At 27.4% G+C, this 16,894-nt stretch overlaps 3 protein-coding genes across 5 annotated transcripts in view; 2 read left to right on the forward strand and 1 right to left on the reverse strand.

The window, feature by feature from the left end:
- LOC103575324 (malectin-B) overlaps nucleotides 1-7,237 on the forward strand; it is a 45,175-nt gene extending 37,938 nt beyond the window's left edge. For all 3 annotated transcript variants that reach the window (XM_014442682.2, XM_014442683.2, XM_014442681.2), the window contains one exon: nucleotides 6,036-7,237. In XM_014442682.2, the coding sequence (XP_014298168.1) occupies nucleotides 6,036-6,244 (209 nt within the window). In that variant the 3' untranslated portion in view covers nucleotides 6,245-7,237. The remainder of the gene's footprint in view (nucleotides 1-6,035) is intronic.
- A 329-nt stretch (nucleotides 7,238-7,566) lies between these two features.
- On the forward strand, nucleotides 7,567-9,019 carry LOC103575323 (fatty acid-binding protein homolog 6). The gene is made up of 3 exons (XM_008555057.3): nucleotides 7,567-8,139; nucleotides 8,691-8,795; nucleotides 8,891-9,019. Exons 1-3 carry the CDS (start codon nucleotides 7,819-7,821, stop codon nucleotides 8,945-8,947), a joined length of 483 nt encoding a protein of 160 aa, XP_008553279.1. The 5' UTR covers nucleotides 7,567-7,818; the 3' UTR covers nucleotides 8,948-9,019.
- A 725-nt stretch (nucleotides 9,020-9,744) lies between these two features.
- The window catches only part of LOC103575322 (serine-rich adhesin for platelets), a 155,226-nt gene continuing 148,076 nt past the window's right edge, over nucleotides 9,745-16,894 (reverse strand). The window contains exons 9-10 of the mRNA XM_053739157.1: nucleotides 12,767-13,017; nucleotides 9,745-12,695 (exon numbers count right to left, since the gene is read on the reverse strand). Coding sequence (XP_053595132.1) covers nucleotides 10,152-12,695; nucleotides 12,767-13,017 — 2,795 coding nt within the window. The 3' untranslated portion in view covers nucleotides 9,745-10,151. The remainder of the gene's footprint in view (nucleotides 12,696-12,766; nucleotides 13,018-16,894) is intronic.

Raw genomic sequence — 16,894 nt, forward strand, 5'->3', positions numbered from 1 at the left:
AAAATTTTTTTTTTTTTTTTTTTTTGAATTTTTTACCTAGGCAATAGCTCATTGTACGAATAAGTCAAGTATACATTTTTGTAGGGAATTTAACACTCTACAAAAAAAAGTCTCTTATTATTTTTTGATAAATCCATCTGTTCAAAAGTTCTTGGACTTCGAAGTCAAGTCAGAGCAAAAAAAAAAATATTTGTTTTTTTTGGGACGCCCTACTATGTATGTATTAGGGTGCGTCATTTGGGATCAACATTTTTTTTTTAAATGCATGTGAAAAAAATCATAAGTCAAGACAAAAAAAAATTTTTCGCGCAATAAAAAAAATTCTATGTCGATTACAGGCCTAGCTCATTGAAAAATTCGATTTTTCAATTTAAATAACACGGGAAAAATTTTTTTTGTAGCTTTAAGTATTGTTAACTCTTTACCAAATCAATAGATCGAATAGACTAATACATATTTTTGTAGGAAATTGAAGCTCTACAAAAAAGGTCTATTTTCATTTTTTGATAAATCCATCTGTTCAAAAGTTATTAAAGCTCGAAGTAAAGTTGGAGATCTTTTTACTTTTCCGGTGAAACTATCAGATTTATCACCAAATGTTATAAGGTCTTTTTTGTTGACAATTTTATTCTCTACAAATTATTATCAGTCAAGTTTTTTCAAATTCCGCATTGCTTTCTAGTTATTCTCATTTTAATGTCGAGCTCTTGAAATCGATCAGAACCACTCTTTCAAGAGCTTGTAATTAAAATAAAAATAAATAGAAAACAATGCGGATTTTGAAAAAACTTTAGTAGTAATAATTTGTAGAGAGTAAAATTGTCAACAAAAAAGACCTTACAACATTTGGTGATAAATCTGATAGTTTCACCGGAAAAGTAAAAAGATCTCCAACTTTACTTCGAGCTCTAATAACTTTTGAACAGATGGATTTATCAAAAAATGATAATAGACCTTTTTTGTAGAGCGTTCGATTTCCTACACAAATATGTATTAGTCTATTCGATCTATTGATTTGGTAAAGAGTTAACAATACTTGAAGCTAAAAAAAAAAATTTTTCCCGTGTTATTTAAATAGGAAAAAAATATTCGATTTTTTTGAATCACCCTAATATATACATACATATAAAAAAAAGGAAAGTGTATGTTTGCATGTCCAGCCTTTTCTCCATAACCACGCGCTGCCACCCACTCATGATTGCAAGTGGTAGATAGCCCTTGGTCTGCTCTTAAGGGTAAGGAAGTTTAGTTACAATCGGTGGAAGTAGGTGGATGTGGGTGGTAAAATGTGTGATGGGATACTTCAATCCTTTTTTAACACATTGTACGGCTCATATGAACTCGAGATTGTGTTGAATGGCGTTACGTGCGTTTGTAAGCGACAATATTAAGAACTTTTCTAGAATATTCCAGATTTTTCCAGAATGTTTTAGAATATTTTTTAATTTTTGAAGTGAACTACGAAAATGTGTAACTGCAATTAGTCCAGAATATTCTAGATTGTTCTCAAAATATCAAGAATGATCTGAGAAATTTCGCAATGTATCCAAATACTTAAAATTATTTAAAATAATTCTTATTGATCTAGAATATTCTAGATTCTTCTAAAAATTTCGAAATTGATCAGAAAAGCTCTAAAAAAGAATATATTTAAATTTTTAAAATCATTCAAATATAATTTTAACCAGTATAGAATGTTCTGGATTGTTTTATAAATTTCTAGGATCATCTGGAGAGTTCTGAAATATATTTAAATTTTTTAAATCATTCAAAAATTATTTCAATCAGTATAGAATGTTTTGGATTGTTCTCAGAATTTCGTGACACATTTGGAATGCTCTCAATTGCACTTAGTTAATTTAAATCAATAAAAAATAATCCCAAATGGTCTAGAATGTCCTGAAATGTTTTATAAATTTTAAAGGTGATCTGGAAAGTTCCAAAATACATTAAATTTTCAAATTTATTCAAAAATTATTCTATTCGGTTTAGAGTGTTCCTGGATTGTTCCAAAAATTTCGGAAATCATTTGGAAAGCTCCAAATTTCACTTATTTGATTAAATCTCATAAAAATGATTCTAATTTGTTTAAAATGTTTTGGATTGTTTTGGGAATCCGATAACATTTTGTAAAATTGTGATATCTATGTAAGGTAAAGCCCCTGTACCCGCTCAGTACCATTAGTCGCTCACTTTAACTGTTTAAGGCGGGTAGACATCAGTGACCCATAATCCGATTACCCAGATCTATGTTTGCTCAGGATTCTTCTACTCAGAATCCCTTTACACAGAATTCTTTTACCCAGAATTTCTATTACCCATAAATTCTACGATCCAGAATATCTTTAACCCAGAAATTCGATTATACAGGGTTTCTTTCACCCTGGCATCCGTTAACACAGACTCCTTTTACCCAGATTTGATAAAATCGGTGACCCATAATCCGATTACCCAGAACTACGTTTGCCCAGGATTCTTTCACCCAGAATCAGTTTACACAGAATTCTTTTACCCAAGATTTCTTTTCCCCAGAAAACCGATTACACACGATTTCTTTTACCCAAATATCCATTAACACAGATTTCTTTTACCCAGATTTCCAATTTTTCAATTGGTAGTTCAAAAAAAAATCACTAGATGGCAAATAAATATCAATTTTTGAATGATTAAAAAAAAATAATTAGCTATCGAAATCAAGTACACGACTTGTTGAAATGCATTTATTTTTTAAGGGAACGGTACCTACTTCAAAATCAAGTTTAATTATTGAAAAATCATTGTTTTCTTAATTTATTATTATTAATAAAAATTTGCATTTTAATTTAATCGTTATGTTTTAATTTGTATTTGTTTCCCTATTAATAAATAATTAATTAATTAAACATCTAAAAAGTTCGATCTAAATAAAAACGACAAATTTTACAAATTCGGACGTTGGTGTACGATTCTCCAGGCGTGGTAAATAAATTTGTTCATTGATTTTCCATGGATTTAATTTCAAATTTATTAATGAAAGAGGCTTCTTTACCTTCAGCGTAACAATCTAGTAAAGGACACTTGCCTATCAGCCATGAAGGACAAGATTCAAGATCCAGCAAATGCAAAAGAAATAAGCTGTATACTGATATATATATATTTTATTTTAAATTTATTTTTAAAGAAGTATAGGTGCTTCACTGTTTAGCTACAGTCTTGGCACAATACTGGCTCTCTAATACTTAGATGCAGTCTTGGCTCAGTGTTAGAGATTTTAAGCTTTCTCATTTCGATGCTTAAACAGGCTTGAGCCAAGCTTGGATTTCAAGCTTTCCCCGCAGATAATGTTTTACGCCAAGCCTTGGCCAAGCTTGGGTCTATTCTTTTTTATACGAACCTTATCGATTATCAGATGAACATGCTAGATTGCTGCTATACTTTGAAATGTTTTTATTGAGTATTATTATAATTTTTCAAGATTACATAGAAAATATTTCGAAGAGTGGCCCATATTTATCCCTAAAACTTGTTACCGTATAATTTAATTTTAATAATAATTATAATAACAAAAAGGAAGTTTATTAATAAAAACTTCCTTTTGTAGTCAATATTACACTGCAAAAAACAGAGAATAAAAAAATCCGCATAAGATTTACTTTGCAAATTTTATTGTTGTGTCTTATTATTATTATTATTATTATTATTATTATTATTATTATTATTATTATTATTATGATGATGATTATTATTATTATTATTATTATTATTATTATTATTATTATTATTATTATCATTATTATTATTATTATTATTATTATTATTATTATTATTATTATTATTATTATTATTATTATTATTATTATTATTATTATTATGATTATGATTATGATTATGATTATTATTATTATTATTATTATTATTATTATTATTATTATTATTATTATTATTATTATTATTATTATTATTATTATTATTATTATTATTATTATTATTATTATTATTATCATTATTATCATTATTATCATTATTATTATTATTATTATTATTATTATTATTATTATTATTATTATTATTATTATTATTATTATTATTATTATTATTGTTATTATTATTAATTTTGCAATAATGTTTTCCCTTTAAAAATAAATGCATTTCAACAAGTCGCGTACTTGATTTTGATAGCTAACTATTTTTTTTTAATCATTCAAAAATTGTTATTTATTTGCCATCTAGTGAATTTTTTTTGAACTACCAATTGAAAAATTGGAAATCTGGGTAAAAGAAATCGTGTTTAATCGGTTTTCTGGGGAAAAGAAATCTTGGGTAAAAGAATTCTGTGTAAACTGATTCTGGGTGAAAGAATCATGGGCAAACGTAGTTCTGGGTAATCGGATTATGGGTCACCGATTTTATCAAATCTGGGTAAAAGGAGTCCGTGTTAACGGATGCCAGGGTGAAAGAAACCCTGTATAATCGAATTTCTGGGTTAAAGATATTCTGGATCGTAGAATTTATGGGTAATAGAAATTCTGGGTAAAAGAATTCTGTGTAAAGGGATTCTGAGTAGAAGAATCCTGAGCAAACATAGATCTGGGTAATCGGATTATGGGTCACTGATGTCTACCCTTTAAGGCGTTGTTTTATAATTTTTATAAAAAAAAATTACAATTAAAAATATTATTATTGATAAATAGTAATTTGTGAATCTAAATATGTTAAAACATGATGTATCAAATTATTTTATAATAGATAATAAATTTAAATTAAATGACTGTTTTCAAATCGCGCTTAGCCGGGCATTTTTTACTTTAACGTTCATTCGTTAAATTAAACTTAGGTTACGTCAAATTTTTTAAGAATTGTTATAACTATATCTCATGAGATACATTTTTAAAATTCATGAAATTTTATATTATGAAAGAATAAAGTAATATAATTTATAAATTATTTTCTAAAACAATAAACTTATGATAGTTTGATTGATATTGTCTTTGAGCGACTATGGGGTCATGTGTTGATCAAGTAATGGTACATCACAACTTTTAGTGAGCGACTATGGGTACACTCAAGGACCTTATTTAAAAAATTAATAATTATTAATCATCAACATTATTCATCAAACTAAAATTTTATTCTAATACTCGAAACTTCAAAAAATAACTATAATAAAAAATATGGTTTTTCTTTTTATTTATTAATTGATATTGAGTGATTTAATCTTACTCCAATGAAAAGTGAGCGGGTATAGGGGCTTTTACTTTGAATGTTTTAAATTAGTTCAAAATTATTTTATCGGTCTAGAACACTTTGGATTGTTTTAAACATTTTGAAACTTCCCTGATTTAACAAAACGATTTGTGACGATTAAAACTGTTTTAATCGTTTTAAATCGTCAATTGAGGATTAAAAACGATTAGATTTTTCGAAAGAAGATTAAAGACGATTCATGACGATTTTAAATTTTAATCGTCATTAATCGTTTTTAATCGTAAAATAATAAATCGTCTTTTGATGATTTGGGACGATTAAATCTGAAAATCCATGACGATTAATGATGATTTAATTTTTAATCGTTTTTAATCGTCACAAATCGTTTTGTTTAATCAGGGATTATGAAAAATTCTACAATATATCCAAAAGTTGTTAATTACACGAATATGATCCGAATTAGTTCAGAAAATTAAATACCTTAATAAGTACACTACCAAAAAACAATACCCAGCGAAGCGGATGTTCGCAGCCAGTATATACTAAATATAGATATACAAATACATGAGTAATCGGGTATTAGTTCCCTAATCGACTCTACTGTCTTTTACCTTATGTTCAAAAATAAAAATTTAGGGATTTATTTCATTCTCAGTTTTTGATTTATTACATTTTAGAAATTTTTTTTTGTCAAATAGCTTGAAATATTGTAAAACAAAGTCGCATATTCTCAAATTGCTCTTCTATACATAGTTTGAATTACTATTTTAGCCTAAATTTCAGCCTGAATACTTGCATTTATTTTTTAGAAAAAAGTCTTCTATTTTTTTTTATGCATATGTATATTACAGATGTACCAAAATTGGGTCCAATACCTCCAGAACCTGATGAATACCATGGAAATCAAGAAGATGAAGAAGAATCACCAATAAAAGCCAGACATCCAAGTGGTCCTCGCACACCAGATCCATATTCGATTGATGATTCCTCAATAATGCTGCCTGTCTTTGTTGCTATTGGAGCATTTATACCTCTTTTGTTTTGTTTATGCAAACTTTAAATATTGTATGTCTAAGGACATTCATGATGCTATAGATGACGAAGATATAGTAAAAAATTATTATGCTTAGTTATAGACCGTTCTAATTTAAATATTAACAATATTCCATGCAATTTTAATATACATTGAAAACAAACTATTTTTTATATCTATAATTGCTTTAAGTGAAAGAGGAAATTGCAAAGAAAAACATCCAAAAGTCAATTGAGTCATAGTAAACCAATATATTATAATGTACTTAATTTATTAAATTTACTTAATGAATTTTTTATTTATTTTTATGGATGAATAAGTGTATATGTAAATAAAAGAACTTATATAATATTGTATTTTAAGTTATAAATTAATAATACAATGATTGAGTTTATCAAGTGACTTACGCTGAAATTAATAGCAATTTATAGACCCGTGATAGTTAAAAATAAAAACCTTTATTATCAAATATGAATTATCTATTTAATGCTCTATATTTTTGTAAGCTTCTTTTCTTTCATTAGAACCACTTAACTTATTATCACGTGTTATCATAGATTTAAAGTACAAAATTCATTATTTATCAAACCAAAATCTTCAACTTTTTAGATAATCAATATCAGTCATAAATATTTTTAATTCGTCCCAATGAAAGGTAAAAAAATTAAATAATTATTGATTTTTTATACATGTAGCTTACATTTTGGTGCTTGAACCTTAGACTAAAAGAATTGACTGTTGAGTAATTTACTTTATTAATGATTATGTCGTTGTTAAACAAAATAACTCTTTCAATCGTAATAAGCTTATTCATGTCATACAAAAACATGCTCTCACATGATTGTCAAACATTCAATTCATCATTAATTTATGAATTTCACTACTTGGTTACAATAATGGCATGGAAGTGAATAAAAGAGTAAATTTATACAATACTTAGTTCTTTATAGAGTTGAAAAAGTGACTGTTAGATTATACACTTAAACATTTTTTTAAATAAAACGAGACGATTAAAACACATTTTTTTCTTTTACTTATTTTTTTAGCTGCCAAAAAATAATTTCAATTTTAAACTGTTTTTTTTCTCTAAAAATATGTTAGATAACTTTTAAGATTACGTTGAAGATTCGATAAAAAAGTTTGGAACTATTCTGATAATTTTATATTAATCTGAAATTATCATAAAAGATATCATACTGTTATTTTTTTTTTCTTACTAATTCGTGTTATTTAGTAATTATCTAACTTTAATAAAAAAAACTCCCGAAAAATTTTAAATTAATGGTACTCAACTAATTTTTTGTTACTTCGCTTATTTATTCTAATGTTCACTAGCTTATTGTTAATTGCTATTAAAGTGTTCTAATATATTAATTATAATTAATGTATATTATTTAAACTAAGAAAAATAAGATGGAGAGAAAGATAAGCAGAGGGAAGTGATGAGTATAATGTGCATAGTTCACTTACACTCTTTTAGTATAATATAGTAGTGGGGACAGATTAATCTAAAAATCAGCCTCCTCTCATACAGCCGTAATATAATTTGTTCCTTTAAATTATTTTGAGGGGATAAAAGAAACTGCTCCTTCCATTTATAAATGCTTGGCACGACTGCAGTGGCATCAGTATATTCAGATTCACTCTTGAAGACTTTATCTAATACATTAACTATGGTACACATTATTGGAAAATTCGAGCATGAATCGAGTGAGGGTTTGGAAGCGTACCTTAAAACAGTTGGTGGAGTTGAAAACCAAGAAGCTTCAAAAGCTTTCAGTCAAGGAAAACCAACTTTAGAAATCAGTCAAAGTGGTGATCACTGGATTATTACCGTATCCAATGAAGGTAAAAGTTCAACCACTAAATTTACCTTAGGAACTCCATACGACGAAACTATGCCTCACGGTCTAACTCTTAAAGTAAGTTTTTATTTATTCGTTTATTTGATTTTTTTTTAACTATATAGTATATTGTGTGACAAGGGATGAAACAATACGATTTTAGACTAAAGTGAAGTTGGCTGACATCACTCGCAGTCTGAAATTGTGTTTCATCCTGTTACACGCCATATTTTTAATGATTACTTGCATCGGAATTTCAAGACTCAGTCGTCTCGAATCGTTTCTTTTAAGCAGGGGTAAGAAACAAGTTTATTTCAAACCGATGATGCAGAGAACTGTTAGAGAGTGAGAAATCTGTGATTGACAGTCACTTGTTAAATAGTAAATAAGATAAACACAATTGTTTCTGCCTGCTGTATGAAGGTATTTGTGAATTATGAATTCGCTAGTAATTGTTTGCAGCATCGGCTTGAAATTAGCTTGTTTTGACTGGCTGTAGAGACACTGAAACTTCAAGTTTCGATGCTGGTATCATGAAAAAATAATTATTTATGATTGATCTTATTTTTCCAATAATTGATCGCACAAAGATTTTTATAATCGTAAAAAAATTTTCGAATTTCTTGCAGAGTGTAACTACACGAGATGGAAATAAATTTATAACTGTATCAGATCTTCCTGATGGTAATAAATCAATTCGTGTATATGAGTTTACGGATACTGGTATTACTGTTGTAAGTAGACATAAATTCAAAATTATAGATTATTCCGATCTATAACTCCTCATTGAAAACATAACTAAAATTATTAATTTTATCAATTATTTCAGCATTTATCGGAGAATAAACATGGAGTTAAAGCTGTTCGTACCTATAAAAGAATTTAAATGTGTACTATCAATATATTGATGTTATGAAAATAAAATTAACATCCAAATAAAACGTTAAAAAAACATTGATTTACTAATTTTTTTTGTATAAATTTTATTCAATTTATATTATTTTAAAATAGTTTAGAAATAGTAATGAAGTATCATTAAGATTAGAAAAAAAGCGGCTTTTATAAAATAGACTATAGTTTGTAAATGTGAGGACACACAGTTTTGTTTTATAATTTGGTTTTCCTTTACTCCATCTATAGTTTATCGTTTTTATAATATGAATACTTTTACAAACTGTTTTTTTTTTTTTTTTTTTTTTTTTTTTTTTTTTTTTCTTTTAAAACTCACAAAAAGTACAATAATGATAATTTATTTAAACCCTATTTCTCAATTCTAAACCTAGCTAAATTATAGATATAATAGTAGTGGCTAAAATTACCCAAGGAAATTAAGAATTGGAAAATTTGGCTTATCTTACAATAGTTATCAAAATTTTAAATATAAAAATCTGGCTTATGTTTTTTACTATTTATTTAATTGTGTTTGTAGTTTATTATTTTTTTAATCAAATTATCGTTATCATTTGTGTTTATAAGTAAACATTTTTTTAATCATTCATTCTAAATTTTTTAGAGCTCAGTATACTTGCATATATAAGTAATAAAAAAAGCAAAATAGTCAAAATCATAAGCAAGAGCTATAACTCTGAGATTATTTCGTTGCTTATTGAGGATATTTTCATTTCATTTTAAAATGTATATTAATTATTTCAAAATATGGTAGATATGTACATAACAGAAATATCTGAGTTTTCAATTATTTTTATTTTTTTCACTTACTTTCGCTTTCTCGAATTTTTCGATACACTATAATAGTAAAGAATAAAAAAAAAAAGTGAGCTAAGTATTCATTTTTTTTTTTTTTTATTGTCTAACTTATAACGTTATTGTAATTTTATAAATAAAATGAAGCAATTGTTTCATGGACAATTTTTATAATGATGATTAAGAAAGAGAGAGAGAGAGAGAGAGAGAGAGAGAACACATGAAGAGTATAAAACTTTTTGGAAGTTTAAGTTATAAATAAAAATATTATAAAAATGAATATCAGGAAGCCAACGAAAAAACTAAACAATCATGTCATTGTTCCCCATTATTGCTGTCAGTTATTTATGAGTAACTTGATCACAAATTGCTCATTTATTGAATTACTATAATTCATCAGGAATCATTTGTTGATTTTCTATAGTAGGTGTATGTGACGAATCCTTTTCCGGTACATTTTCAATATTTGTAATCGTTGCTGTAGGTGCTGCTATAATTTTATTATTTTTAATCTCATTGATGTTATTCGATGGTTGAATTTTCGAAGTATTCGTCTTAGTTGATGTTTTAGCATTCTTAGCAGTCGTGCGAGTGGATGACAGCTGTTTGGTAGCTGGAACAGCACTGCGTCTCGCTGTTGTCGATACTGTCGTAGTTGTGGAATTAGCGGTTGTACTATTTGTTTTTAAACTTGTAGTGGATGTTATGCGACTTGATATTTGCTTATTAGCGGTTTCTTTAGTATTTTTATCGAAAACTGCTGGTTTTGCCGAATTTAATATACGATTTTTAAGAACAGCAGAAGGAGCCGTTTTAGGTCTTGAAGTGATTCCAGTAGACTTTATATCCGCAGCAGTTTTTGATACTGGTTTAGATCCAGTGGTTCCTACAGAAGACTTTAATTTTGTTGTCGTAGTAAAACGAGTAGAAGATATTGATGACTTGACTAAAGGCTTCGAAGAGATTGCAGTTGTCTTCGGATCTCCATTAGTTGTAACAGTAGATTTTTTTTCTACAGTAGTAGTTGATGAGCTTTGAGTAATAGGAGGTTTCGATTGAGATACAGAAGTTGGTCGAGAAATGGACTTGGTTCCAGATTTTGATAAAGGTTTACTTAACGTTAACATTTTTAAACTATCGGTAGATGTTGGATTTGTAGCAGCATTAGTTACTGTTACTTTTTTTGTAGCAGTAGATAAAACAGTAGAACGAGATCCAACGCTTCCTGATGTCTTTGACAGAGCAGTAGGCGTCAATTTTGTAGATGATTTTATTGTTGGTGTTTTTGTAGCAGTTTTTGATGTTGGCTTATTAGACTTTGATTTCGTAGTAACAGTTGTAATATTTTTTGAGGCAACAGCTGAAACTTTTGTTTTTTCCGCCAATGGTTCAGTTGTTGTTATTTTATCTACACCTTCATTTAAATTGTCAATAACCACATTTTCTGTAGGAATATTTTGTAGCTCTGGTTTTTCGAAATGTTCTTCAGAATTACTTTTTACAGTATCTTCATTGCTTCCAATAGGATTAAGTTCTTTTTCTAAGCCAGTGAATTCTTGAAGTGACTCTGAAAGTTTCATCGATTTTTCTGAACTAGCTATTACATTTTCAATTTCTTTTTCATTAAGTGAATTTTTTAAATCTTCAACTATTGCAGTTTCAGCATCAGTAGATGTATTGCTTTCTGAAACATTCAATATTGGAATAACGAGTTCGTTGTCTCTCTCTTTATAGATATTTTGTGCTTGATCTTCGTCTTCCATTGTATGTACATCATTGTAAGCATTTTCTTGCTCCGTAATAATCTTAATATCCACAGAATCATGGGAAACTAGTGTTTCTGGGCCAGAGAAAGGATTTTCTTTACATTGGTTTGTTGAATCAACCTCTTCATTATCTTCTAATTTTTTATATTCACAGGAGGAAGTAAAAGATTGTTCTAATGGTGACTCAGACTGATTTTGTGATAATGTATGAATTTCAGCATCTTCTAAAGTTACACATTGTTGAGACTCAAGCTGCTGTTTGGAAAGTAAAAAATTTTCCTGATTTTTGTTAATATCTTCAAGATTGTCAGTAATATCCATAAAATCATTTGTCTTTTCTAAACACACTTCAGACAACTGCTCGTTTTTTAAATTCATAACGGCAATTTGTGATGTGATTTCATCTTCCTTATCAGTAGAAGCAGTTGATGATGTAAATATTTTATTATTAGGATCTTCATGATCTGAAAGATTTTCTGAGTCTAACAAGTGATTAGTCTCTGAAGACATTAGATCTAATTGTTTCGGATGGATATCTGATGGTATAAGAGTCTGTTCTTTTTCTTCACTAAAAGAATTGATATCGCACAAATCAGATTCGTTAAGGTCATGGATAGCATTTAAATCAACAGGATTTCTAAATAGATTGAATCCATCTGGACCAACAGACATAACCATTGGATCATTTTCGGAACCACTACATGTATCGGTGAAGGATCCGTCAAGACCACTTGTTCTTTGAAAATCGGTGGTAAGAAAGCTGATATTTGATTCGTCGCCAAATTCTGCTCTTGTGGATGAAATTTCTGATTCATCCAAATTCAAAGTAACTTTAGGTTTCTCATCACACTCCTCGATATTTTCACGAATTAAAGCATTGCCGTTTAATGACATATTTTCGTCTTTCTCTTCTTCAACTTCATGAGGGCGATGACTTGCTTCTTCTTTAAATTCTTTCGGGCTTGGTAAACGAATATCGTCCATCATTGATGTCTGTTTCAATGGTGAGCCAGATATAGGCATATCCATAAATCGTGTTGGAATCAAAGAAGGTGATGATACTGGTACAAATTCTGCAGCGTTTGGATTTAATGAAAAGTCCATTTCTTCAGAATTAGTGTTTAGAGCTGCGGAAAGTAATGATGTTTCGATATTTTTGTTTATCTGAAAAATAAAAAATACATATTTAAATAAAAAACAAAAACAATAAGTTTTTTATATTTAAATAAAAGTACCTTAGTTTTAACAGGCGGAAGTGAGTTTATTGCTCTCTCACTATCTATGGGGTTTTGGTCACATAGATCTTTATTATTTCCGATAACTTCGGGTTCTATGATTTCACCAGCTCCAGTAACCACTGATGACACTTTGGGTTGCAAAGAATTTTCCGTATCTTTACTTGGTTCGATTCTATAGAAGTTCCATTCATCATCTGACTCGTCGCTATCACCTACATTGTCCACATTTATCAAATTCTGTTGTTGCCCTGAAAAAAAAAAAAAAAAAAATATATATATTTATATATATATATATATATATATATATATATATATATATATATATATATATAGACTTATCTGTCTATAAAGACTGTATTATTCAAAATTACTCTTCATAAAGAGATAATGAAATTTGACAAAAAATACATTAAAAATTTAAATATAAAATACAAGACTTTAATTTCATATCGCTTTAATATTTCTCATAAAATAACAAAAAAAAAAAATAATTTTAGTCAAAATAAATGAAATAGTGGCTAAAACTAACGAATTGTCATTAATATGTTGGAATGCACTTGGGACACTTGCCAAGAAAAGTGCGTCGAGTGTGAACGAGAATAATATGGTAAAAGTAAGAAAAGCTAGCTAAGACTAGTAACATTGACGGATGCGCGCATGAGCGACGTTGCTACCAAGAGGAATGGGCGTATCAAGCCGTCATGCAGAATGGATGAAATCGTGTTAGGTTACTAACTTAACATAAGTCGTAAATTCTCCTTTTTTACTCAGTACATCGATCTTTGCTGAATTAATATCAGTTTAAAATAATCTACTAAAATATTTAATACTTAAATTATTATTATTTACACAAATATATTGTAAAAAAGATTTTTCGAGCAACAAATTTAAAATAAAATAAATCATAAAAGCATATATTAGAGTAAACTAACAAATAAAGTAGCAAGTTTTAATTATGAGTAATTATTGATAATATTTTCTTCGTGAAAAAGTTTTTTTGATATTATTAAAGTATTGTACAAAATTTTGTTGTTGTACACATGAAACTTTTTAAAGGTTATGATGTATTGATAATATTATGGGTGTAAATGTAGCAGACATAAGATAATTTTTAAATTACATTCAAAAAATGAAATAATTAAGTTGATAAAATAAAAAAAAAATGCATGTACTGATTTTAGGATTTTCTAAAAATCCATTTTTTAATTGCTTTGTTAAAAAAATTTTATTTTATTATTTTAAAGTTTTAGAAATTGTCGGATGTTTGCTAACTTTACTGTAAAGTTCAAGTTATCAGTATAGTCAGTTGGTGTAAAAAAATAAATCTTATTTAACAATGATCGAAAGTTTGTTTAAGACTAATTGTTAATTAAAATTTTATCAATAAAAAAAATGTATTATTTATATATTATATTAATAAATGTACTATTATTATAATTTATTATTATATTAATAATTGTACTATTTATTACTTTTAATGATGTAAATCATAAAAAGTATACAAAATTAAATGCAAAATGTGCAAAAAAGAGATGTTAATTTGGGGTTAAAATTAAAATCCAAGCACGAAAGAAAACAAAAATGATTAAATAATTTTTTGAACCCATGTTAAAATTAGTTCTAGTCTTATAGAAGGAAAAAAATTAAGTAAATTTTATTTAAGACATTCTTCAACGATAAATATACAACTACTTTGCAACGAATTCCTTCGCAAATTGAAAGCATGTTATGAATCATCAACCCCTCTTAAATTCTCACTCAGACAGTCTAAAAACATAGCCTTAAAAAACTTAGTACAGTTATAAGAGTAAACGCAATACTTTTTTTAATTACTGTCTTTAAAACAAATGTTAAAACTTGATCATAATTTTTTTTCCATTGAACTGCAAGTACACTCGTCGTAATCAATGTTTGGCCCCCTGTCTGGTTTTGAATATAGATTGGGAGGTCAGGTATTAATGACAACGAGTGTATGTCAATATTTAGTTCTTTTGAAAAATTTTATGGTGCATAAAAATGTTTTTTAGATGTTTGAAAGATAAAATTATACAACTATGACAAATATAAAAAAATTGTTTCCACTTTAAATTCTCAAAATAAAAAATTAAAAAGAATTTTTGAAACATAAAATAATAAAAATAGTTTTTTCACTGATTATTAAAATTTTTCTAATAATATAAATATTCTTTCTTTTTTGTACTCTTTTTTACTATTTTTATCCGTTTTGTAAGAATTAAAAAATTTTTTAAGATACTTTGATCAGCCTTAAATCCTACCTTAATAATTATAATACCTGATATATCTTGTTTGTTCACTTATCACATAAATTGTGACAATTAAAAGTTTTAAATAAAATCTATTGCAAAATTATATAATGGCGATTGAATATAAACCAATATACACGTTTAGTAGCACAAAACTTTGAATGGTCTCACAGTAAGTTTTAAGACGACTACTCTACACTCTACACTATACTCAATCACCGGATGCTTAACTATTGAGAAAAGTATACATGCATCTGAGTGACTAACATGCGCAAAACGATAAATCATTAAAATATGTGCGCGTGAAATTTAAATTTTATTAAAATTTAAAAAAACTTTATCTTTTCTTTATAAAAATAGTGATTCTTTCAATTAAGTTAATTTTACAATATTAACAATGATATTTTGTGTTTGATAAAATTTTGATTTAAAATTTTATCGTAAAAATATTAGATTTAATCATTCTCAGTACATTCTGAATAAAAAATAGTAAAATGTTAAATAATTAGAGTACTCTATATGCAATTTCGATAAGTGGAATTTTAAAATAATTTTGCTATAATATGCCCTAGTTAGTCGAAGAGAGTTAAAAATGTATATTTATCAAAGTGTTTAAAAAAAAAAAAAACGAATGTTTTTTTTTTCTCGGAAGCAGGTTCAACAGTTTCATTGTGATATAAAAATACACCTGTGAAAATTAGAGCTTTTAATATTAACATTAAGAGCTTACACACCACACTTTTCTATTTTCCATAAGAATAACATGGCAAAAAATTTTTTTTGTGTCTTCTGATTTTTATATAACTAGCTAACGATGCAACGTAGGAAAAATCTGCAAACATATATTTGTAGGAAATTGAATGCTCTACAAAGAAAGTCTCTTATCACTTTTTGATAAATCCATATGTTCAAAAGTTATTGGAGCTAAAAGTCAAAGTTATAGAGAATTTCGAGATCTTTTTACTTTTCCAGCGAAATTATCGGACTTATCACAAAATGTCATGGAATCTTTTTTGTAGACAATTTTATTCCTTACAAATTTTCTACGATAAAGTTTCTTTTAAATTCTACATAACTTTCTAGTTATATCCATTTTAATGTCAAGCTCTTGATATCGATCACAACACTACTTTTTTTAAGAGCTTGACATTAAAATGAAAATAACTAGATAACAATGTGGAATTTGAAAAAACTTTATTGAAAATAATTTGTAGAGAATAAAATTATCTACAGTAAGAGTCTTTGACACTTTGTGCTAAATCTGATAGTTTTACCGGAAAAGTAATAAGATATCGAAATTTACTATAATTTTGACTTCCAGCTCCAATAACTTTTGAACAGTTCAAAAAACACATTCTACGCTAAAAAATATTGCTTGCTTTTGACTTGGTTCGGCAAGTCAAAAGTAAGGAGAGTGACTATTATGCTCGAAGAAAAGACGAACAAGTTCAAATTAAGATGAAAAAAAGTTCTAAAAGTTTACAAAAATTTAATTTAAATCGAGGAAGTCGAGATCTTATCGAAAAATCGTCGACAAATCGATAACTTCAAAAGAGAATAAGGTGAAGCGCACCTGAATCAAGTTTTATTTTTGACCCGGGTTATTATCTTATGCAATATGATAATCATTCCCTATTTCAAGATAAGTAATAGTTAGCATTTTTTTTTTCACCGTGTATTATCAATCATCGAATTTGGTTCTTTTATTACATTTTAATCACGATTTGTCTCACAGTCAATATACCAGAGAAACCACCTTTTTCTATCAGACTATTGCTAGGTAATACTATATACATTTTGATTTCTGTTGAATTAACTTTCCAAGTATTCATTATACCATAAAAAATCCTATTATCGGCAT

Source organism: Microplitis demolitor, chromosome 5, assembly GCF_026212275.2.
Source record: "Microplitis demolitor isolate Queensland-Clemson2020A chromosome 5, iyMicDemo2.1a, whole genome shotgun sequence".
Lineage (NCBI taxonomy): Eukaryota > Metazoa > Arthropoda > Insecta > Hymenoptera > Braconidae > Microplitis > Microplitis demolitor.